At 37.0% G+C, this 23603-nt stretch overlaps 1 protein-coding gene and 2 long non-coding RNA genes across 3 annotated transcripts; 2 read left to right on the top strand and 1 right to left on the bottom strand.

Moving 5' to 3' along the window:
- Nucleotides 1-6624: 6624 nt before the first annotated feature.
- On the bottom strand, nucleotides 6625-9845 carry LOC112702975 (uncharacterized). The gene is made up of 2 exons (XR_003154390.2): nucleotides 9621-9845; nucleotides 6625-7039 (listed from the first exon to the last, which is right to left on the bottom strand). It is a non-coding gene; the product is annotated as an uncharacterized lncRNA (long non-coding RNA).
- LOC112702974 (uncharacterized) lies at nucleotides 9532-17875 on the top strand. The gene is made up of 9 exons (XM_025754237.2): nucleotides 9532-11165; nucleotides 14003-14132; nucleotides 14468-14961; nucleotides 15180-15260; nucleotides 15379-15483; nucleotides 16111-16224; nucleotides 16301-16384; nucleotides 16453-16524; nucleotides 17131-17875. The coding sequence occupies exons 1-9, from the start codon at nucleotides 10845-10847 to the stop codon at nucleotides 17401-17403; spliced, it is 1674 nt and encodes a 557-aa protein (XP_025610022.1). The 5' UTR covers nucleotides 9532-10844; the 3' UTR covers nucleotides 17404-17875.
- A 968-nt stretch (nucleotides 17876-18843) lies between these two features.
- On the top strand, nucleotides 18844-23377 carry LOC140174481 (uncharacterized). Its single transcript, XR_011863913.1, has 2 exons — nucleotides 18844-20994; nucleotides 23090-23377. It is a non-coding gene; the product is annotated as an uncharacterized lncRNA (long non-coding RNA).
- The last annotated feature ends 226 nt before the right edge of the window (nucleotides 23378-23603 follow it).

Below are 23603 nucleotides of genomic sequence, written 5' to 3'. Positions count from 1 at the left end.
GCACTTGATGTTTCGTGTATGTAGTCACTTTGCTGCATATAGAAGTAGGAAAAGAACTAAGTTTGGTGTTCACACACCAATTTAGGTCCATAAATTCACAATTATACATACAGACTAACCATTTCTCAAATGCTTGGGGAACAAGCAACTTCCAATAAATTTTGCAGAAAGGCAATCAAGCCTTTGGAGAGACTATACACCATCATCCAGGGAGACAAAAAGAATACCAAGGCCAGGAAAGATGATGAACAACTAAGAAGAGGCCAAAAGTTTGTATTGTCACTTAACTGCTCTTGCTTTGAAATGTCTTAAATTAGAAGTCTAAATGTATCCTTGCTGAGTAATCTACCCGTGTTAGAATTTTGTTTGTTTAATGTCTTTAATTTTCAATCAAGTGTACTAGTCTAAGTGCCTGGTTTAACTTCATCTTGCAAAAATGTATGTCTTGTCTCCTTATTTTTAAATTTAAATGAAAGAATATGTTGAAACAGGAAGTGTGAAAGTTCAAAATTGGAAGGAAATAGAATAAGAATTAGTGGTGGTGTGTGTGTGATTGTGTAACTAGCTCACTAATAAAGTATGAAACGAAGAATGTCTCTTTGTAGTGTGATTTTGGCTGCTATATGTAAAAACCTTAGTGAATAAACATCCTTGGTAGAAAAAAAGAACAAAAAAAATGAAAGAAACAAAGAATAACAAGCTATGCACCAATAGTTTGAGCCTTAAGGCATGTGTCTGTGGTGTTTTTGTGCAAGGATATGCTTGAATAAGTAAGTTTTTATGAGTGCTTCATCACTTGATAACTTGGGTTAACTAATCCGGGATTGTCAACTGAAAATTCACAATCAAGAGCAACCTTGTCACAATATTTAGCAACCCAAAGAGGTGCTGGACACCAAGGTCTTAGGAATGAATAACAAACCATGTGCCTGTAGTGAATATGTGCTGAGGAGAGACTTGGGTGATTAAGTCCTTAGGAGTTCTTCAACACTTAGCACCTTGAACCAACTGGTTCGGGAGTGTTGACTGAAAACCTACTTTAAAGAGTTGCCTCAAAAACAAAACACTGAGCTCCTATAATTAAAGAATGAGTTCTCAGAAAAAGAAAAACATAGAAATAGGATATCAAGGATGAGTGAATAATAAGGTTTCACAGTAGCATCTTAGTTAGTACTTAAAGAGACATTTCACTTTTGAAAACTAATTAAAGGTTGAGCTGCAACACTTTCTGCATGAAACCCCATGAACCAATTTCATTACTTGCTAATAAGGACAGATGCTCTTTCCTATTTTACTACTTGATTGGGGACAAGCAAGATTTAATTTGGTGTTGTGATGCCAAGGCATCTTAGGCTAGTTTCAGTAGCCTTTTTCTTTTGTTTTTATTAGTTTTATGCACTTTCTTGAGTTATAAGTAAGCATTTGGATTAAAAGTTTATGCGTACCTTGATTCATTCAAACATAGTTAATTTGATGTTTTTCATGAGATTTATGCCATAATTACTTGTGTGTTAAGAATGATGCAAGTTCTTGTGAACGTAGCAAGGCTTTGATACATGTATGGCTTAATGATAGGTAAAAAAAGGCATAGAAGAAAGTTGAAGAATGGCCATGAAAAGAAGGAAGAGAAGCAACGTTGGTGGCCAAAGTTGGACCACCAACGTTGCCTCAAACGTTGGAGGAAGAGGCTGCAACATTCTAATATTGCTGGTGCCAACGTTGGAGGGAGCGTTGCATTACCAACGTTACCTCCAACGTCTTCAAGGGGGCTTAATTCTGGAAATGTGAAAATCACCTTGTGTGCGTACGCACAGCATAGTGTGCGTACGCACAAGAAGAAAAATGCAAAGTGTGCGGTCGCACAAGGTAGTATGTGCACGCACAAGAAGCAACGTTGGAGGAAACGTTGCCAATCCAACGCAGGGTCAAATGTCCGCGACAGAATTCAAAAACTGGGGCTGGGAAGTCTGTTATATGTGCGTACGCCCAGCATAATGTGCGCACGCACAAGAAGAAAAGGGGAGAGTGTGCGTAGCACATAGAAGAGTGCGTACGCACGAGTGACATCGTTAGAAGAAACGTTTGCAGTCCAATGTTTGGTCCAATGCCTTCGATAGCTCTTCTAAATTCAAGTTGCCCAGAATGCCTTGTGTGCGTACGCACGACCTAGTGTGCGTACGCACAAGTAGAATAAGTTAAAGGTGTATGCACGCACAAGGCAGCTTGCGTACGCACAAGTCAGCAGCGTTGAATATAACGTTGGATCTCCAACGTTGAGGCAAACGTCACCACCACCAGCACTCATTTTTTGGGCACAATGCAAAGCAGAAACATTAATTGACCAATGATGACAAGTTATCTTAGACTAATTTTACTAGCAATTTTTACTTGTTTTTATTAGGTTTCATGTACTTTAAGTAAGTTATTGGAATGGAATTTCATGCTTGTCTTGATTTAATCAAACATTGTTAATTTTATGCATTATCATGAGATTTAGGCCAGATTTATTTGTTTATTATGAATGATGCAAAATCTTATGATTTAGTAAGACTTTGATTGCATGTGTTTGATTAATGATAGATGAAAAGATGTAAGGAAGAAGCAGGGGAGAAGAATGCTATGCTCGTTGAAGAACGCTACGTTCTCCTGCACCATAACCACTGGCGCTATGCTCACTTTCAAAGAGCGCTACGCTCTTCAGCGACGCGTACGCGTCTGTGACGCGCACGCGTAGATAAGTATTTTCGAAGATCCACGCGTACGCGTGGGTGACGCGTACGCGAGGGTGGGGATCAACGCTCTTCAGTGAAGAGCGATACGCTCTCTTTTAACGAGCGCCTCCGACACTTTCAAAATTGGGATTGAAGATTTGCCACCGACGCGTACGCGTGCATGAGCGTACGCGTGGGTGTGACATTTGTGATGGGTTGCGCAAATGCGTGGGTGACGCAGCAGCGTGGAAGTGATGTTTTGCAATCCACGCGTACGCGTGGGTGACGCGTACGTGTTGGGTTGAATTCTTGGCGCGAGCTCTACGCTCTCAAAGAGAGCGCTTCCCAGGGACACGTGGGCGTGGGTGTACGCGTGGGCGTGGGCGCTGCGTACGCGTCGGTGAACGAGTGCTACGTTGCTTTCAAGAGCGCTACATTATCCTGGGAAGCATCCCCACCGTACCAACTGAACCTATTGAAGACCCATTCTGCCCTGCTTCAATAAAGGCCAAAAAGCCCAATCAAAGTACATGAAGACTGAATTGGAATGTGTATAAATAGAGGAGAATTTGATTTAATTAGGAGCTGGCTAGCTGAGAGAGTGAGAGACCCTAATTGGAAAACTATGCACTCAATTTCACTTTTTTTTCTTTTCTGCATTTTTCTGCACTTTCTCTTCTTTCTGTTTTTGTACTAGAGCAATGATGAACTAAACCACAATTTCATTAGGGGGAGGAGCTCTATTGTAATTTCAATGAATTAATGAAATTCTTCTTCTTCTTAATTCATTTGTGTAGTAATTAGATAACTTCTGTTTTGATTGTGAATTACTCACTCTGGAAAGGGGTTTAATTCAATTGAATGCTTGTGTGAGCCTCGAAAGGGGAATCATTTGTATTAGAATCGGAGCTCTATCCTTCACTACTCTCTTGATCAACACCATTCGGGAGGAATTGAGATCTTGAGAGTTAGTTTGGCTAATGGATAAGAGAATGTTCTCTAACTCTTCTCATGACAATTAGATCAAGGAATTGGCAAGATTGATTGTTATTAGAGAGATTGGATTGCTAAGGAATTGGGATCCAATCAATTTCAAGCCGCCATAGATCTACTCATATGATTGAGAAAGGAGTTGAGACCCAATTGATTCATGATGGATTATGATATCTCCAATCCCTAATGAATTTTTTTTGAATTTTTCTATTTTAAATCCCTCTGATTTCACTCTAATTTACAATTGTCCATTGCTGTTCTGAGTCCCAATACCCAATTCCCTTTAATATTCATGCAATTTAAGTTTCCATGCATTTTAGATTCTGCAATTTTACTTTCTTGCACTCTATAATCGGTTATTTACATTTCTTACAATTTAAGATTCAGCCCTTTTAATATTTTGCACTTTAAGTTCTAGTTATTTTAATTTCTTGCCATTTAAGTTTCAGGCATTTTACATTCAACAATTTAGATTTCGTGCAATATATTTCATGTTCATCAAAATTCACTCAATTCATCAATATTAGCTTAACTAGACTAATCACCATACTAAAATTGCTTGATCCATCAATTCGTGTAGGATCGACCTCACTTGCCGGTTAGTTTGTGCGAAAATCAATTTTTTACCATCAACCAATGTCCATCCTCAACACCATGGAGAGCCACTTGAATCTGCCTCAAAAGGCCAAGGCCCACATCCAAGACTTGAAGACCAATTGAAGAAAGTTTATAAATAGCTTAGAGTTTAAGTTAGGAGAGGGGGGTTAGGAAGTCAGAAACCCAATTGGGGAAATTCCACAATCATTTTTCTCTGTACTTTCCTCTGCTTTTCTGCACTTTTTTCTTTCTTTGTAATTTGAATTGAGCTATGATGAACTAAACCCTCTTTCATTGGATTAGGGAGCTCTGTGTAATTCAATGGATCAAAATTAGTTTTCATTATTCTTCTTCTATCTTTTGTCTTGATCTACTAGAAAGATTTCGTTCTTCATTCAATCATTCAATTGTCTTGGAAGAGAAATTGAATGTAATTGGGTTCTGTGATAGTCTTGGAAGAGAAATCACAGAATCATGCTTGAAATCTTTCTCACATTGGATTAGATTGGGGTTTGGATGGATATAGTGACATGTAATCCTACTAATACTTTGATCTATGAATGTGTGCGGTATAATTAGTGACTAAACTTCATCTCTTCCCATGAGCACTTAAATCAAGAAATTGGGCAATTGTTGATGCTTAGAGATATTAGATTGCCAAGGAATTGGGATCTAATCACCTAAGATTGCCAAAGAGATCAATGAATGCATTGATTGAAGAAGAGATGAAAATAAATTTGATCCGGAGGATTATCACATCTCCTGACCGCAATGAGCTTTCCCACTTCTGATTTTACCCATTCTTTCAATTCTGCAATTTACTTTGATGCTCAACAACCCCATTCCCTTTTAATTTCTTGCAATTTAAGCTTCTACACTTTAATTACCTGCAATTTCCTTTCGGCCATTTAATTTCTGTCATTTACCTTCAATTATTTACATTTCTTGCACATTAAGTTTTCCGCCAATTTAAATTCTTCAACCCTTAATTCAATCTGATTCAATTCAACTAGAATAATTCTCCAATTAAAGTTGATCAACCAACCGATTCCTGTGGGATTCGACCTCACTCTATAGTGAGTTTTACTTGACGACAATCTGGTGCACTTGCCGGTAAAAAATTTGTTGTGAGACAAGTTTTCACGTATAACTTACACAAGAAATCTCTCTCTCATCAAGCACGTAATTTATCAAACAAAGGCAAGAGGAGCTTTATAAGGTCAAGAAAAGTGTGGGTAGTGAGAAACTAACCTTTTCTCGAAGAAAGGAGATTGTCGATGAAGACGAAACTAGCACCAAAGAACTGGGAAGCCAATGTTTTGAAGAACAAAGTGCGCAAAAGAGAGAAGAAGTTCGAAGGGAAGACGAAAAAGAAGAAAGAGGAAAAGAGGGAACTATTTATAAGACCCCAGGGGCACAATCGTCAAATAACTCGCTCATTAAAAGAGTGCGCAGTTACCAATGTAACCGCTCTCCACGTGTTAATGTGAAAAGCCAACAGACGCGATAGTTGACAATTCAAAATCACGTCGGTTCAAAATCTGAGATCACGCCAATTTTTCGACTTGGAAGGAAGATACAAACCTAAGTATCTCCGACTTCAACCAATACTCGAATCCGACTCAAAATAAAGAGATCGGACTCGAGTAGGGGCACTGTTCATGCCCTGGCCCAAAACATAGGCCAGGCCCAGCAAAGTTAAAAGGCCCAGTCAAGAAGAGTGGCCTTATCCACTTACCCGACCTTTTCCAAAGAGGCCGGGTCCGATGAAAGCAGACAGCTCATACTTATCTAAGTGAGTAACTACCTCCCAGAATCTCTCACCCACTTCTAGGAAAGAGATCTCAACAACCCTAAGATAAAGGGATGGTTATCCACCATCAAAAGTGGAACTACTTCAATAGTGGTTATTGGCTCATCACCTATAAATACACTGACACCCTCAGGTATACTTAAGTTCCAATACATTTAAACATGCTTAACCCCTTGCTGACTTTGGCACCAGAGTATCTTGTAGATACCACCCCCCATTCCTCCAAACGTACAACTCGGACGGCAGCTCCTGACATAGAACAAGTCGGAGACCACCTTCCTTGAAACCATCATCCGATTTCAAGTAACCCATGGAACAATATGATTTTGCAAAATTTTTTCTAAATTAAATGAAATTAGATTGGCTGTTTTGGAGATTCATGCTTGCACAAATAAATTGAATGAAATGACTCCAAGATAAGTGTGTCCATGCTTGCCTTTTGCCAAATAAATTCAACTACATTGGATATTATTTCTTATTGCTAATAAATAAATTCAGTGTAACAGGACATTATTGTAGCTAATTAATTCTTATTGCGTGCATTAGATCAGAGGAAGCTATGCTCAGAACAAAGTACATCAGCATCATACAATTTTATTGCTAATACATAAAATCATAAATTCACAAAGCATTAAACTAGATGGCTGCAAAATAGTGTAATATGGTAGGAAACTATGAGATCGACATATTGAGTACTTCAACATTATAAATTCGCAAATAACAGTAAGTTTCACCTAATAATAACAGCTTGGACTTGCTTAACAAGTTATAAAATGTTTCTAAAAGTTCCTAATAATTAAGTTCCAAAAGTTTCTGGTCTGAATTGTTCACAATCAGCTTTCAGACCGTTAATAACAAACTCCTCTATGAAACCAACAAATGCTTCAGTTTCTTCCTCAATCCACTAGCATTTGTTCATTCTCACCTAACAAGAAGTGTAACATGAATAACTTGTACAATTCAATAACATCAATACCAAAATAAATAAGTTTCAATACCATTAACAACTTGTACTATCATCTATAGCTACTAATGCTTCTACTTCTACTTCTACAAGGACAAAAGCTATAACAATAACAAATAACATGCCCTTGAGTCCCATTCCCCCCACAACTATATTAAAATCAAGATGATGCTGTATGGCTCAGAAAATCAAGCTTCAACTCACAACTAAAACCCAAGTGTTAGGAATTTCAAGTGTGAATTACTGAATTGTGAATAGAAAATGTCTCTCATGAAAAAAAAAAAAAAAAACAACACCCTCATTCCTTAAAACAAGATACTGATTGTTCAATCATGTATCCTCAGAAAATCAAGCTTCAACTCACAACTTAAAACCAAGTCTTAGGAATTTTTAGTGTGAATTGTGAACAGAAAATGGCACTCATTAAAAAAACAGTACCCTAATTCCTTAAAACAAGACATTGATGTTTTCAAAATAAAATAGAAAGAAACATCAATTATGAAAGAAAGTAATATAGCATGTGTAGCAAGCATTTTGATGAATTATTCCTAGCAACAGCAAAGCACATCAAAACAAATTTGTCCTGTATCAACAATGAAATAAAATTGGATCATCAATGCATTTTAAATTCGTTTCCATCACTGCATCTCACTCTTTGGTAACAACTTGATATCTTTTGAAGTTATAATAAATCCAAAATGAGTAACACACTGAAAAATATAATGAATCACAAAATTGAATACGGAGAACACACTCTACATACAAGTAAATAAACAAACCAATAGTAAAAATTAGGAACAGGATAAACTTGAACAGAGAAACAGAATTTTTCAAATACAAATTCATATAACTGCATACAAAATTCAGGTAAAACAGCGACAAAAACAAAAACACCAAAAGAAGACAAGCTGCGAAAGAGCATACCCGGGGAGAAGAGAACCAATTAATGACAACACAAACACGAATAGAGAAGAGAAGACAAGCTAACAGGGGAATGCAGAGGATAACACTTATTGAAAAACGACGCGAACACAGTGGCTACAAAGATGAATGTGCGACGGAGACTAACTTAGCTCACGGTGGGTCTGACGACGGTGATGCGGTGGTGGTACTGGCGGCAGCGACAGGGGATTGGCTTCAACTAGGGCTCTTCAATGGTGAACTGCATTAGAGAAGAGAAGGAGAAGAGAAGAACTGAGGAAGCCCCAATTAGAAATAGCACAGGGTAATCTTGGAACTATTAATTTGGTTTGAGGGTATTTTTGGAAGAAATTATTAGTTAAATTTCAGTTTCCGTCTCCAAAAATTTCAGTATCCTGTGTCCCTACTTTCTAGGGGTACTGAAGGGACTGAAATTGTGTTCCGAGACTGAAATTTTAGTTCTAGCCTCGGCCCAACAAACATAATACTGAGGTCAGCTTCCTAGTCTCAGTACCTTGAAACAAATGCTACCTAATAGTGAGACTAAAGCACATGATATCAAGGTATGGGATAGATAATAAGAAAGGAACAATAGGTTGACGGCTTTTCCTAACAATAATTTTATAAAGGCAAGTGTAATTTAGAAAAAGACTAATACATGATTAGAAAACGCTACTATATATATGAATGAAAAAAGATTATGTGAAAGATATATTTGCAGGAAGATTATAAGTTCATGGTGAAGATTCGGATGAGTTCTAAAAATAGTTTAAAGGAGCACTAGCAATTTAATGAGACTTTAGAACCGCAGGAGGTAATCAATCACTGCCAGGCATATAAAAGAAAGCATTCTATCAGAAATAAAATGTATTAGATTAATTCATTAGGAACTCAATTTTAAAGCATATGAAAGGTAAATGACATAACATAAGAGAATGTAGGATCACTCTTTTATCTCTGACAATAGAGAAAGCATCATCTCTACTCCTTTCCCTAAATAACACATTGACGTCTCCATTCCCTTACCAAATACGGACACAACAGAAAATTAAAAATGAATACATGACAATTCTTTAAAAAAAATTGAAGTTGCAAACAACAAAAACATCAAAGACCTTTCTAAGCACAACACAACAAATGAGTTACACTAACACACTCAAGCCAATTTATGAAATTAATTAATTTTTTCCCTTCCATTTTGGAACTAGAATCTCAAAACATAAACATAAATAAAAGGAAGAATCTAATTTTACGTCCAATTTATTCCCTTCAATCAACAATCAACAATGTCATCTTAAAAGAAAAAACATAAATAATAATCTTGAAGGCAAACAATAATATCAACAAGATCCAAAGAAAAAGTCTCATTTTCGTTTACCCTCCAATAAACAACTCCATCTAAAACGTAACCTAATGATCCTAATAGCAAATAAAATGGCGCACATTCAAATCACACACCACACACTGAAGCCAAATTGTACAAATAATTAAACTGAAATAAATTTTCGAAAAACAAGAAAAGAATTAACATGATCTTTTATTCATCTTCTTGTAGGCCATCTAATTCCACACAACTCAGATTCAATGAACTTAAAGAGAATCCAAGAGTTTAAGTTTGAACCTTTTCCTGCGCGCAGACGGTTGAGGGTATCCTGCCCTTCGCGACCAGAGGGTGACCGAGACTAGGGTGCTGCAAGTGTGCTGCAGCTGCCTGATTGTCATATGCAATGCTTGATTGATGTATTCCGAATGAAGGGCCATAGCGCGCACGCCATGGGAGTACACAAGTGCAGGCTGCTGCACCCCTTAGGTAGAAACTCTCCACTTCCACCTCTGTCGTAAATCGTAATACATTAATGGTGAGTGAGATGGATCCTGGGGTTTGGATGAGTGAAGAGTAGTGGAAGAGATGAAAACGGTTGTTGTTGTGGGAAACAGAATGGTTGTTATCGTTGTTGAGGTAAGGAGTAACGAGGGTGTGGATTGGGAAGTTGAGATGTAAGTTTTTTATGCAATTACGGTGGCGGTGGCGGTGGCGACGGCTGCTGCTTAGGTTGCAAAGAGTGGAGTTCGAGGGACATGGTGTATTGGGGGGTGTGTTTTCTTATTTAAAATTTTTTTTCTTGGGGGGAGGGAGGGATTATGAGAATGAGATTTCTGAAGGGCGATGGAATGAAAAGGAAAAGGGGTTGTGTTAATTCCAATTTTAACCCTCAAGTTAACCTAGCCCTCTTCTGCCCGCTCTCCTTCCTCGGTTTCTCTTCTTCCTTTCCCTCTCTGTTGCTCCTCCCTCCCTTCCTCCGCCACTGCCCTCTTCCTCCACCACTGCCGCCATCCTAACCTCCTCCTCCACCTCTGCTGCCCTCTACTATCCGCGTCACATCTGCCTCTGCCTCCCTCTCACCTCCACCTCTCTCCTCTGCTTCTGCTTCTGTCATTTGCTCCCTCCTCCGTCCGCATCTGCCAGCCTCCACTACTCCTCTGTCTCTTCCCCTACGTCTCCTACCTCTTCTCTTTGCCGCCGTCGCCTTCCGTAGATTCGCGTGGTGCTCCGTTGCGTCTCTGCCTCCCGCCGCCGAGATCTGGTCCGCCCCGCCGTAGATCTATCGTTCTCTTGTCTTTCTGTTTGTGTTCTTTTTTACAAAACAATAAAAATGAATTGGTGATTGTGGGCTTGGTGGCTGTAGTGGTGGTGGTGGTGGTGGCGGCGGCGCGGCGGTGGCGGCGATGATGATGGTGGTAGAGGATGATGATGAATCTGTGTTTTTCTTAATTTAATTTAATAGAGGGGTAATTTAGACTCTCTAGACTTTTGTTTTGTAGCAAATCTGAGGAGGACGTAGTGATGGAGGACATAGGGTTGTTTAAGCAAGGTTGGCAATGGCTTCGTTTGCAGAAGGACGCGTGCTGGCGTGTCAGGACTGCGGTGACTTGTGGCAGAGACAAGACTGCTATGTTTGTCGAGCGGCATTGGCCTTTGGTGTGCAGTGGATGCTCCAGATTTTGGAGCTTATTTAAATTATCATTGATATTTTGGAAAGACTCTGCCCTTAGGGGGTTTCAGTCGTTTGTTAAGTTCGGATCGGTGATTCTTCTGCTTATAATGTGGAGCTGCTTCCTTAGTTTGACTTCGATGCATTGCTTAGTTTATGTTCTTATTAGTATGGTATGTGTTTATCTCAACTTATCTATATCACTTTTGCTTGCAGTTCTGGGCCATGATTGTGTTTGTCGTTCATTTGTTTGTTTGTTTGGTTCTTTATCTTTTAAGCTGTTCTGTGAATAGTTATTGTTATCTACTTAATGTTATAGCAGTTTTAGTATAGTTATGAAGTGACAGTCATCTTATCATTCAGTGCTGTGAGGGCTTTTATAATGCGTTACTATTATAATCCTGATACTTGAAGAAAGTACTAATTGATAAGTTAATGCAACTAATTTTTAGAACCTAAAATGCATTTAATATTTTATTCATTTAGTGATAACTCATACGGAACATTATTGGAGGATTTAAGATTAATGTATTGCCTTGTTAGTCATTTTAAACATTAGCTGGGTACCTCAAATGCAATATTCGATTTCAATAGTTATAGATGTTGAAGTGTTAAACATATACGAATGTTGTAGTTAAGCCTACAAGAATGGCGCTGAATTTTATTATACCTTGTCTTTTATAATTTTGGAGTATGTTATAACACTTAGGGTGGTGTGCAAAATGTGCACTTGACAATGGTTTCCAGCAAAGTTACTTAGCTTTTGGTCTTTGTGCCTGTCTAGATGTCAATGCCATTATATTTAAAATTTATTTGATGCCATTGGTTTTAATATCTCTGTCATAAAACCACTTATTCCAAAAGTTTAAGCTAATAAAAGGAGGCACAAGAATGGTTATCTCTAACATGTCCCCTCTTGCAAAAACTTCTTTTAGGCTTCGACACGGGAATTGTGCATAGACCTTTTTCTTTTTAGTCCTTTTGATGCTAAATTTCTTTCTTTGGGGGGTAATAAAGATCTATGAAGAGGTGAGATGCTTGCAGCACAAGGAGAACAACTCAAAATCCTTGAGATTTGAGAAAAATTGAAAAGCCTCATTCAGATATGGTGTGCCCGATCCTACGACACTTAGTTGGAACAATTGGTCATTGTGTCTGCTTCACCAGGTCGAACAACTTATCCATCTTGGGCTATTGCGATGCAAATTGGCCCACTGACCTAGATCATTGATCAATCTCTGGTGGCTGGGTTTTCTTTGGCAAAATTCTCCTATCTTGGTGGTTGAGAAAATGGGAAGCAGTAGCGCACACTATTATTGAGGCAAAGTATTGAAGCCTTGCATTGGTTACTACTGAAAGCATTTGGCTTCAATTGCTCCTCATTGAATTTGGCGTGTATTGTCCAACACCTATAGTGTAGTGTGAAAATCTTAGTGCAGTCCACCTATCTAAGAAGATAGTGTTGGATGCTCACACCAAGTATATGCATGTTCTTTTTGATAGTCATTTCAAGACAATTCAGGACAACTCAAAGTGCAACATCTCCCAGCTCAAACTCGTGTCGTTGATGGATTCACGAAGCTGCTACCCGTCACTGCATTTATTTCATTTCGAGACAAATATCATGTGGTAGATGTGCACTCTACCCCATGCGTTTGAGGGGGGCTGTGAAGCAATGTGATGCATGCAGCACGTGTAGAATGAGTCAGAAGCTTCGTGAAGAGTTGAGAAGTTTCATTTAGTTAAGGTGGCATGAAATTCAGTTAGAGGAGAGAGAGAAAGTTAGCTATAGTTTGAATCATGCATAGCACTATAAATAGCTCATGAAGTTAAATGCAGCTTTCAAGTTATTAGAAATAATCTTATTTTTCCCTCTCTCTCTCTCTCTCTCTCTCTCTCCTGTAAGCTTTCAACGAGAATAAACACCTACTCTACATCACTCTCTGTTTATCAATGATGAATGCCCATTTTAATAGAATCAAACTCTAGGCTTTTTGGTCATAGAAGTTTTAATACCATGTTATGAAATCATTTGTTCCAAAAGCTTATGCTGATAGGAGGATATCTTTAACAATTTCTTTAGGGAAAGATATGTGCATTCTTTAGTGTTGTGTCTAATTATTATTATTATTATTATTATTATTATTATTATTATTAGGGTTTATCTATCTTGTGCCCTAAGGCCACATGTTAAGTTTACAAATTAAGAAAGCTTTCATTGAAAATATAAAAAATTTAAGTTTTCAATGCATTTGTTTTGCATTCATTAAATGAAAACATTTAAAACTTTCTATTAATAGTAAGCTTATCATGTGCCCCAATGGCACATGTTAGCTAAGCCCTTATTATTATTATTATTATTATTTGGTTTAATTGCTTTGCTATGGATTAACTTCTATTTATTCATAAGTTAACCTAGTTTGAGTTAAAACTTAAAAACCTATGTAATTATTTAACTTATGTTTTTATATGAACTAGATTAGTTGGCTTAACTAACAAATGCCCATTGGTGGCATTACCTTTTCCTAATAAATTGTTGTCTATCTTCCCAAGTTCATGGTTTCAAGTACTGTACTATTTATCCTTTTCTTGGATCAGACAGAAAGAGTTACTATGTTAGATATGGAATATGGAGAATTGGAGATTGTGAAGCAATGTCTTAAGTAGCTACCACGATATTCACTCATTGTTATATTCATTTTCGTGATTACCAACTCTTGCACCCTTTAATTTGAGTGCATTATATAACCATATTAGTGTACAAACAAATGGCTTTGCATGGTAAACGGGAATTACACTCTTCAGCTTCTAGGTTTCTTCTGGTAATTGTACATTGCTTTACTTCTTGCTTAAGAGGTAGGCTGCACTGCAGTGATGATTGTATTGATATTGAATAACATGAATGTAAACCTATTTTCATATGCATGCTTTCTGTTTGCTTTAGTATATTTGTTATTTTGCACAGGGAACTTTTGTACATTGTTTGTCATAGTTCAATTGAATTTCTCAGGGTGCTGCTGGAGTTGCTGTTCAATACTTGGGCTATACTCCCGGGCTTTTTATCGTAGGCCTCTTTGCCATCCTTATTTTGTGGATGTATGCTAACATCTGGATAACAGGAACATTACTTGTAGTTGGAGGTACGATTTTCTTGTGTTGGTTTCTGATGTGTTGTACTTTTATCATGCATAAAAGAGGATTTTAGGCATGTTACCTGGTTCCTACTTTTATATTGTATTTGTAATGCATGTATACTTGTTATTTGTATACTAATTTCAAGGCTTGTTTTCCAATTTTGCTGTCTCTACACAGTTGTATTACTTGTTGACATTTCCTCTGTTTGCATGTCTGTTTTTGGTTATCTTTGGCATCAATTGTAGTTCAGTTGATGTTCTATGATGAACTTTTACTTTTGTTGACCTGATTGGATATTTTCTCCTTTAATCCTGAAATTGTTTTAATTATACATATGCAGGTTATTTATTCTCCCTAAATCATGCACGTTTGGTGGTATTAATTGGAGCTATATATGCTCTATATAGTGTTCAAGTTCGAGTGGGATGGCTGGGTGTTTTTCTCTCAATAAACCTTGCCTTCCTCTCTAATGACATGTTGAATTTTTTGCTCCAATGGTTTGATAATCTGAGTGAAAGTTCACATACTGAAGAGCAGAAGCAATCAGAAACAGTTGTGGAAGATGACTTCTCAGAAGAGTGTGAATACTCTATTCCTACAGAGGAATCCGAGGATTTGCATTCATGTAAATCATCAAGTAAACCTGCTATTACCGCAGCAGTTGTTGATAAGCAGAAAGAGCTTTCAACTAACAAAGTTGCCAAAGAGCAAACAGTAAGCTCAGCTGATGAAATGAAAAGGATATTGAAGAGTTTGGATCATTATGAAGCCCTTGGATTCCCCCGGCATAAGAAGATTGACGGAGCGATTCTGAAAAAGGAATACCGGAAAAAGGTATTTGTGTAGTATTTGTTATCCTTTCTCTATTTTACTTGTCAAAATATTAAATGAGAGTATAAGACTTCGGATGCGTTTGAATATTAGCAAGATATGATGCATGTGGAACTGGAATCACAATTTGGCTTAAGTTCTGTTATGTTTACTACGTTACAAATATTTCTGATTTGTTAATTGGAATATTCCATTTCATTTTTATGTTTTCAATGACATAGGCTATGCTTGTGCATCCTGATAAAAATATGGGTAGTCCATTGGCAAGTGAATCATTTAAGAAGCTTCAATGCGCATATGAGGTAAGTTCAGGGTTCCTTCCTCTTAGATAGATAATCAAATAATGCATGTTTGATATAAAACATAAATGATTTCCATCAAAGTGGTTTCTCCAATTAACTATTTATATGAACCTTTCAGGTTCTTTCTGATACTGTGAAGAAGAGAGACTATGATGAGCAATTGAGAAAAGAAGAATCCATGGCAAAAAGTGTCTGCCAGAAGTCTCATGGTAGTTCACACCAGGTAAATCAGATGTTGATCAAATGACTTACAGATACTTTCTATTGAAAAAAAAAATAGAATTTGATGTATTGCACTTGAATTCTGTGTATATGTAGTCTAAAAATCTTATTAGTTGTTAGCTTTGGTTGTGGAAATCAGGAATGTTTTGGTAGATTTATTTATTTATTATTTGTGTATTTTGTTTAATAAAAAACAATTCAGGGACATGGAATACCAATGCTGAGAACTTTTTTATTAGTTTGTCAATTAGTATTATGAACAGTTTGTCAAGCTTCTCCTTTATTTATCCAGATATAGTACACTTACATTCATAAGATTCATAGATCCCAGTAAAAATGAATTCCTCTCTTAGGTTACAGACACCACAACTAAAGAAAATTGGATATCATTATCATATAGTCTGGTGGGTTAAAGAAGTGCTGCTGTAGACAATTGAGAAACAGATGTCTCCAAGTCAAATTATATAAATTTATAATGTCTGTTATTACTAATAGTGTAAGTGGATTTGTATTATTATGAAAAACTCACCTGTCTCATATAGCACGCTTTTAGAACAAAACCAATTCAATTGATCATACAAGCTCCAGAGTTGTTTAGCTATAATGATGTTATATGTATTCTTGACAGGATAATTCTGATTATCGCTCTGAAGAATCCAGACGTATACAGTGCACCAAATGCGGGAATTCACATATTTGGGTATGCACCAGCAGGAGTAAGGCCAAAGCAAGATGGTGTCAGGTTTGATTTTCCCCCCTTTTACATCCTTATACGTTATAGTGCTTGGCTCTGATTTTTGCTACTTCATTGGAGCCAGGATTGTTGCCAGTTTCACCAAGCCAAGGATGGAGATGGATGGGTTGAATATAAAGGGTCTTTGGTATTTGACAGGGCTCAAAAGGTAGTTCCTTAAAGCTGATAGTTTGATCCTCTTCATTTAGTTTCTAAGTTTGGTTCTTGTCTTTGTAGATGGAGATTCCACGTGCTTTTGTGTGCGCGGAGAGCAAAATTTTTGATGTGTCAGAATGGGCTATATGTCAGGTCTGTCTACTTTTACCAAATATTTCCTGATGTCAAGTAGTGCGTCTTTACCTGTTTTGGTGCTTTATCTGAAGTTGCTAGAATAGAGAGGAAATAAAAACGATACAGCAATGGAATTGATGGAATTTGTACTTGTATGATTTGCTTGGCTGGACAATACTGTTGAGTGACAATCATTGAATGAGCTAATAGGAGATTGAACCAACAAATCGAATGTGAATGGGGATGGCTACCATTTACAGTCCATCTTTTTGTAAAATATTTTCGTAGGATGTGTCGTTTCAATTCAATGATTGTGTGATAATATAGTCTTGCACAAAGAAACTTCTATGTGTTCCACTTGATTGGATTTGCATTGATATAACATTTTGGTTATTGTTGTTTTGTTAGCAATGGAAGTACACGCCATCTGAGGAAGAGTGTAACATGTGAATTCCCTCGTGTTAAAATTGAAACAATATGTACAAATTTTCGACATGGTGTCCGCTTTCCGTAGGCTTAAAAGAAAACCAAAAGAAAAAAAAAAGGGGTTGAAAAGGGACCTTGAGATGGATATATGTTTTCAACACCACTTGATATACCTTACATCTTATTCATTTTATCCAGGGAATGGCTTGTAGGCCCAACACTCATCGGCCGAGTTTCCATGTAAACATGGTTGGCCTGGAGAAAAGCCAACGCAGCAACTCGAGCAGATTCCCATGGGACTTGGATGCTGAGATGATGACAGATGAAGATGAAGAGGCATTTGACCTGTGGCTTCAGCAAGCTCTAGCATCCGGTCTCTTCTGTGAAACCTCCAAGCGCAGGAAGAGTTGGAGTCCGTTCAAGTTGCCTCAGAAGAAGGGGAAAAAGCAATGGCGAAGAACATCTTGCTGATGCTGCAAACACATCCTGCAAGGGAACTCAATAGGCTATTGTTGCCTATCCCCAAGGGGATTGATGCGGTTAACAACACTCAGTAAAGAGCATGGTGCCTTGTTGAAGATTGATGATAGCCTTTGGTTAGAATTGTCAGGGCAGGGTTGAGAACCACACAACTCAAATCCCTGTATACTAAGGGTACATTAAAAAGGTGGGGTTGACCATGGTTTCTTTGGTGGTTTCCCTCTTTTGTTGAACTGGTCCTTCATGTGTTGCAAAACAGCTTAATGTTGTGCCTTGTTCCATTATGTTTTTGGAAGATGTGGTCTTAAGAGGGTAACCAGGGACCTAACTTTTCGGTCCTTTTTGTACATATATGTTAATAAAAAATTTCACATATGACTCTTGACTAGAATTCATATTTTAGTTATAACCTGTAATGACTAATGAGTTATGAAGCATCAATTAACCAATCACTCTTTAATTATTGACTATTACTTTTTTCTGTATTCACATTAGGGAGATATGATTTCTATTTGTTATTCTCAGATGAATATTAACAATTTTTGTAAAGTATTGTGGGAGATAAATTATTCCACATGCATTGATTCATACAAAAGAAATTTGGATTATTACTGCTAAATAGTTTTGAATTTTGATATGATACATGTTTGAATTTCATACTGGATTTTTTAATGGATGGTACGTAGTGTCCTAAAATAATATTGTTAGAGATCGAGTTGTCTTTTTTGTTATTTTCTAGCACTCGTTTAACCTTCGAAAAAATGGATAGGGGTTAGGTTGGCCTTTACTTTTATTTTAAAAGTACATCTTTCAATTACATTATATCTTTTATTAGCTATTTGTAAGAAAAAGAGACTAAATAAATAATTTGGTGTACAACTACAATGAATGGAACCATATACATAAACATTAAAATATAGCTGTTATGTTCACCAAAAAAAATTTAGCTGTTATAATTTCATTTACGCAGTATCCGACAAGAATTAACTCTTATTTTATTTATAGTGGTAACGAAATACATGTTTACACTCCAAACAAAAAATATAAAAATACTATTTTGAACGAATTTCATTTGCAAATAAGATATGCTATAGTTTTTTAATGTAGCGACATAAATAATGATATACAAAATATAAATAACTTTAAAAATACATACATTAGTAAATTATTTATTTTAAAAAATACTAGAGAAGAATGTTTTATTCTGAATTTGTTTAAAACAAAAATCATAGTAAGATAGACGAAATTAAAGAAAGAAAAACTCTTGACTCAGGAATTTTTAATATTTTTAGCCATTATTTGATCATTATAAACACTAAATTGTCTTTATCAAATAAACTATATTGATTTATGTGTGCAAATTCTAAAAAATGTGAATGCAAACTATATTAATTTATGTGTACAAATTTTAATAAACATAGATGTAAATTATATGCTTTTTGTATATAAAATCCTAGTAAATATAGGTGCAAATTATTGTTGATCGAGTACCGGCAAAAAATGACAATACTCTTTGGTGACTAAACAAACCTAAACAGAAAAAAAAAGACTAAGAGAAAGAGGCTTGCTTATCTGCAACAATCTTGCCTAAATCTGACCTAGGCATCAATCACTCCGTATGCGGAAAAGCATGTCGTGCAGCATGCTTTGCTATAAAATCAGCAACAGCATTAGTAATATGATGAATTAACGCCAGACTCACTTTTCAATTCCTATTATGAAGGTTTATGATCTTCTCAATGAAGTCAAGTTATCACACCCCAAATTCTGATCAACTACCTCGAACGCCTCAAAACAATCCATCTCACAGATTACTTCTCTAAACCCACAGTCCCAAGCCAAATGAAGGCCACAAAAAATACCAAACAACTCACACTGAACAATGGTACCCATAGGAATAGCACCTGTTAATCCAGTTACCCAAATTGTCTCGAAGAATACAACCAAACCTAGCCTTTTTTTTTTTTATAGACCAAAATACTACCATCACAATTTAATTTGACGACAAAAAGAGGAGAAGGAATCCAAGAGAAAGAAATAGTGTTATGATTTATACTTATGTCAAAATCAAAAGCTTCTCCAAAACCCTTGACTGCTTACTTCATGAAATATACAACCTTAAAAGTGTTCCAAATTATATCCCCGTTGAACATATCATTATTATGATCCCGCAAATCCACCAAAGCTCAACCAAGAAGAGATATTCATAAGCATTAGTATTACGCCGGATCCAGTTATGGAAGTTCATGGAGATATCATCTCTAGTTCAGCCAATGTCCAGGTGATTCCACACATCTTAAGCTTTAACGGAGATCCTAAGGCAATGGAAAATATCCTCCTCCATCAGATTACACGGAAGACAAATAATGCGTGAGCATCTTTCTATATTTTCTTATTATTTTAGATGTGAATTTATTGAGTTTTATTAAGATCTTAGTTCTTGAAACCTATTTGGATGTTATTTTGAGGCGCATTGTAGTTTTAATTATTTTAGAAAAAATCTAGACAAATTTAACAGAATTCATGCAGAAGAAAAAAAAAAGAAATTTGATGCTGCCACGTTGGCGCTAAACGCCGCTACCTGGCGTTTCGCGCCAATCGCCTCGTACCGCGTGCAAGCTCTCTATTGAGCTGCCGCTAAACGCCACAGTAAGAACCCGAGATTTCGCGGATGAAATTATTTAAATGCCCAAAGTAAGTTCTGAAAAGTTAGGATGAGAATTTGGGGATTTAAATATAATTTTTGGACTCAATAGGTTTTTCTGTGTCGAAAAATGTATTTTCTGTGAAAAACCGTGAAAAATCGCGAATCGGCAGTTGAACCGGTTGAACCGGTTCAAGTCTGCCCGGTACCACACGAGAAAAAGTGGAAACAGTCAAAAACCTTAGAAAAATATTAGAAGTCAAAAACTGTGTGTTAATTTTAAAGGTCTGACCCAAAGTTGGGCCAAACGGACTAAAAATGCTAACGGGTTGAACCGGGCTCAAGTTGGGCCCAAGCCCCACCTTATATAACCATTAAGTGGCAAACTCAGCCACTTATAACACCCAATAGCAGCAGCAACGTGAGAGTGAAGAGAGGAGAGGTAAGGGTTTTAGTTACTTTTCATCATCTTCTTCTTGGAGCCATATCTCACTCTCTGGAGTTCTGATTCGCGTGCCGTCAGTTGCTATGCAAAGCTCTCGTCGAGCTCTTCAATTTCATTCAAACAAAGTGGTAAGGGATTTTCATTTTTTTGCCTAGTTCTTCCTTCCATTACAGTTTCGGTTTTTGGCTATGGTGAATGAATGGATCTTGTGATTTTGATTATCTAGGTATACTCTAGCACTTGATTATTATTGAGTTTTGTCCTAATCATCCTTGGGTAAGGTGAGCCTACTTGATCTCTTGTGGTTTTGTGTATATATGAAGCCTAAGGTTGATTAGTTGTAATTTGTGTGTACAGAGCTTGATTATTGTGAGTTTGGAAGCCTTTGGAGTTGAGTTGATGCTTTTTGGAGTTGATTTGGTGGCTTGGATTGTGTTGGAAAACTTAGTTTGTGCTCAATTAGGGTTTTGGTGCAAATTTGGGACCAGTCAAGGTATGGTTTCGGTTTCCTCTATGTAGTATATAATAATCATGGATACTTAGGCTAGTGACCCATAGGATAAGTTTAGAAATTGTAAGTTGTAGATGATTGTTTGTGTTGGTGAGATATAATGAATTGATGTGTTATTGTGATTAAATGATAAATTTGAAATATAATGGATTTGGATAGAAGAGTATTGTTAATTATGAATAGGAAGCATAGTTAAGTAGATTATGAGAATTGGTAGTGAGATAATGATGAGTGGTGGATATATTGTATATGTGATAATTGAGGTTGGAAATAATGAAATGTGAAGGAAATTGTGGTATAATTGGTGTGATATTGAATAAAAGGGGTAAGTTTTGATGAAAAAGGGAGTTTGGAATGGTTTGGTATTGTTTTGGTTAGTTTGAGATATGATAGTTGGGAAAATTGGTCATTGGAAACTTTTGGTAAAATTGGGTTTTTAGTAAACTTTGTTCGATCATAACTTTTGTCTCAGTTTTCAAAAATTGATGAAACTTCTCTAAAATTAAGGATCTTTGAAAACCCTTTTAATCGATATAAAGTTTGTGAAATTTGGAATTTTATAGAGGAAGTTATGATCATTCAAAGTTGGTGTTAAAAATCTGAAATTCTGCAAAGTTGCAGAATTCATGATTTCTGATATGTGCGAACGCACACCCTGCGGAAATTTTAATCTGTGCGCACACACAGGCAGAGAAGTGCGTTCTGTTTGTAGCACTAGCACAGCTTGTGCGCGCGCATATCTAAGGAAAAACTTCAACTTGTACGGCCGCACAGGCCTGTGCGGACTCATACGTTGGGAAGGCATGTTTGTTGGGGGCGCTGGCACAGGTTCTGTGAGTGAACAGATTCTTGTAAAAATTTAAACCTGTGCGTAGTGCATACGCACGCATTTTAAAACTCTCAAGAGTGTGCGCACGCACAGACCCTTGTGCGGCCGCACACGTCCTGTTTCTCAAAATTTTACTTGTTTTTCAACTATTTTATCTTCCCACCACGGTTGTAAGTTTCTTTAACACTATTTTAAGACTTTTGGGTCTAGTTTTGAGTATTAGAAGATGGGGTATAACTTAAGGGTTCAAGTACTTGATTTTACGATAAATTAGAAAACGGAGGCCTTTGTTTCTGGTGTGCTGAGAAGGGTTTGACATTAGGTGAAGGATGATTAATATGTGAGATGAAGAAATGATGAACTTTTGATAATTGGAAACTGAGTTATGAATGGACAGTAGTGGATATGAGTCGGGGACTCAGATTGAGGTGATGGATCTTTGTATATTGAAAGATGCTTTTTAAAAACCACTGAATAATGATTTTCTAAGATTATGAAACGCTATGCACCCGGGCAGGGGCTGAGGTTGGATCCTACCTGTTCGAGGTAGCGGCAGCGGCGTAAGGGCGATGATTCATCCCGCTTGCACTTAGATGTGAGGTCGGTGGCAATAGATCCCGCTCGCATCCCTTCAGATCTATAGGGCGTGCAGGCGCCATTACCTGGACAATGATCTGGACACTATATCTCAGGGATTCCCATAAGAGAAATTCGAAGGGCTACGTCTCCATGGAGATGTGTCGGGTTGGCAGTTGAACCGACAATGTGATATCACAGCCAATAGGGCATGCATTCATCATATGTATTTTCTATCTGTTTGTATGCTTTGTTTACTTGTAATGGCTTGCCTAATTCAATAACATGCTTACTTGCTATCTGAATTATTTGCCTTATATGCTTCTACTTGTGCTTTACTTCCATTGTATATTACCTGTGTTTTTTACTGGGATTGAGGAGGTTCGGAAGGCGGTGGCGATAGGATCGCATGGAGGATCGGTTGGTGAAGGCTGTGGGACAGCGGTGTTAGTTAGAGTAGAAATCCCCTAAGATAGATCACCTGGTTTATTTAAGTCAAAGTTGGTACATTATGCTTACTTGTTTTAGTATGCCTTAAGATTGAATATTGTGATGGATATGAAGTCTAGGATTGCCTTTGGCATCCCGGGTTCTTATATCCTACATCACTGGGCACTGTTACCTTACTGAGAACCTCCGGTTCTCATTCCATATTTCTATTGTGTTTCTCAGATGCAGGTTGCAACCCACCTCGGTGAGTTGTTTGGTTGGTGATAGAAGCGGAGGATCCGGATACCTATTGAGTCCTTTTGATTTATTTTGTTTATATATATATATATATATATATATATATATATATATATATATATATATATCACTTTTGTATTTTTATTTTGGCCTAGAGGCTTGTATTTGAGAGAGAACAAAACTTGTATAAGCCATTTTAAACTTTAGATTTCTCTTATCTATATATTTGGCTAGCCGGCTTAAACTCCGCGAGCCGTGACTAGTTTTGCACAATATTACACTATTATACTATTATTTTGTTTATATCACATCTGTTCCTTGTGCTTAAGTTAGACGCTCGTTAGTTCGTTTTGCGCTTTTAAAATCCTGTTTTTGAACCTTATCATTCATCAGGCTTCTAGATACTATTATTCCTTCTATATATCATATGTATGAGCTTAGAACTGTCGTAATCCTTGATTAATCTTTGCTTTACAACGCGAGGTAAAACTTAGGCTAA

This window comes from Arachis hypogaea, chromosome 7, assembly GCF_003086295.3.
Source record: "Arachis hypogaea cultivar Tifrunner chromosome 7, arahy.Tifrunner.gnm2.J5K5, whole genome shotgun sequence".
Taxonomy (NCBI): Eukaryota; Viridiplantae; Streptophyta; class Magnoliopsida; order Fabales; family Fabaceae; genus Arachis; species Arachis hypogaea.
The sequence above is the reverse complement of the archived record's forward strand: the minus strand, read 5'-3'. Positions and strand labels throughout refer to the sequence as shown.

Coding starts and splice junctions, on each gene's coding strand:
- LOC112702974 (XM_025754237.2), top strand. CDS start 10,845: ATGGAGGACATAGGGTTGTTTAAGCAAGGTTGGCAATGGCTTCGTTTG. Junction 14,133..14,467: donor AACATTACTTGTAGTTGGAG/GTACGATTTTCT, acceptor ATACATATGCAG/GTTATTTATTCTCCCTAAAT. Junction 16,525..17,130: donor CAGAATGGGCTATATGTCAG/GTCTGTCTACTT, acceptor CATTTTATCCAG/GGAATGGCTTGTAGGCCCAA.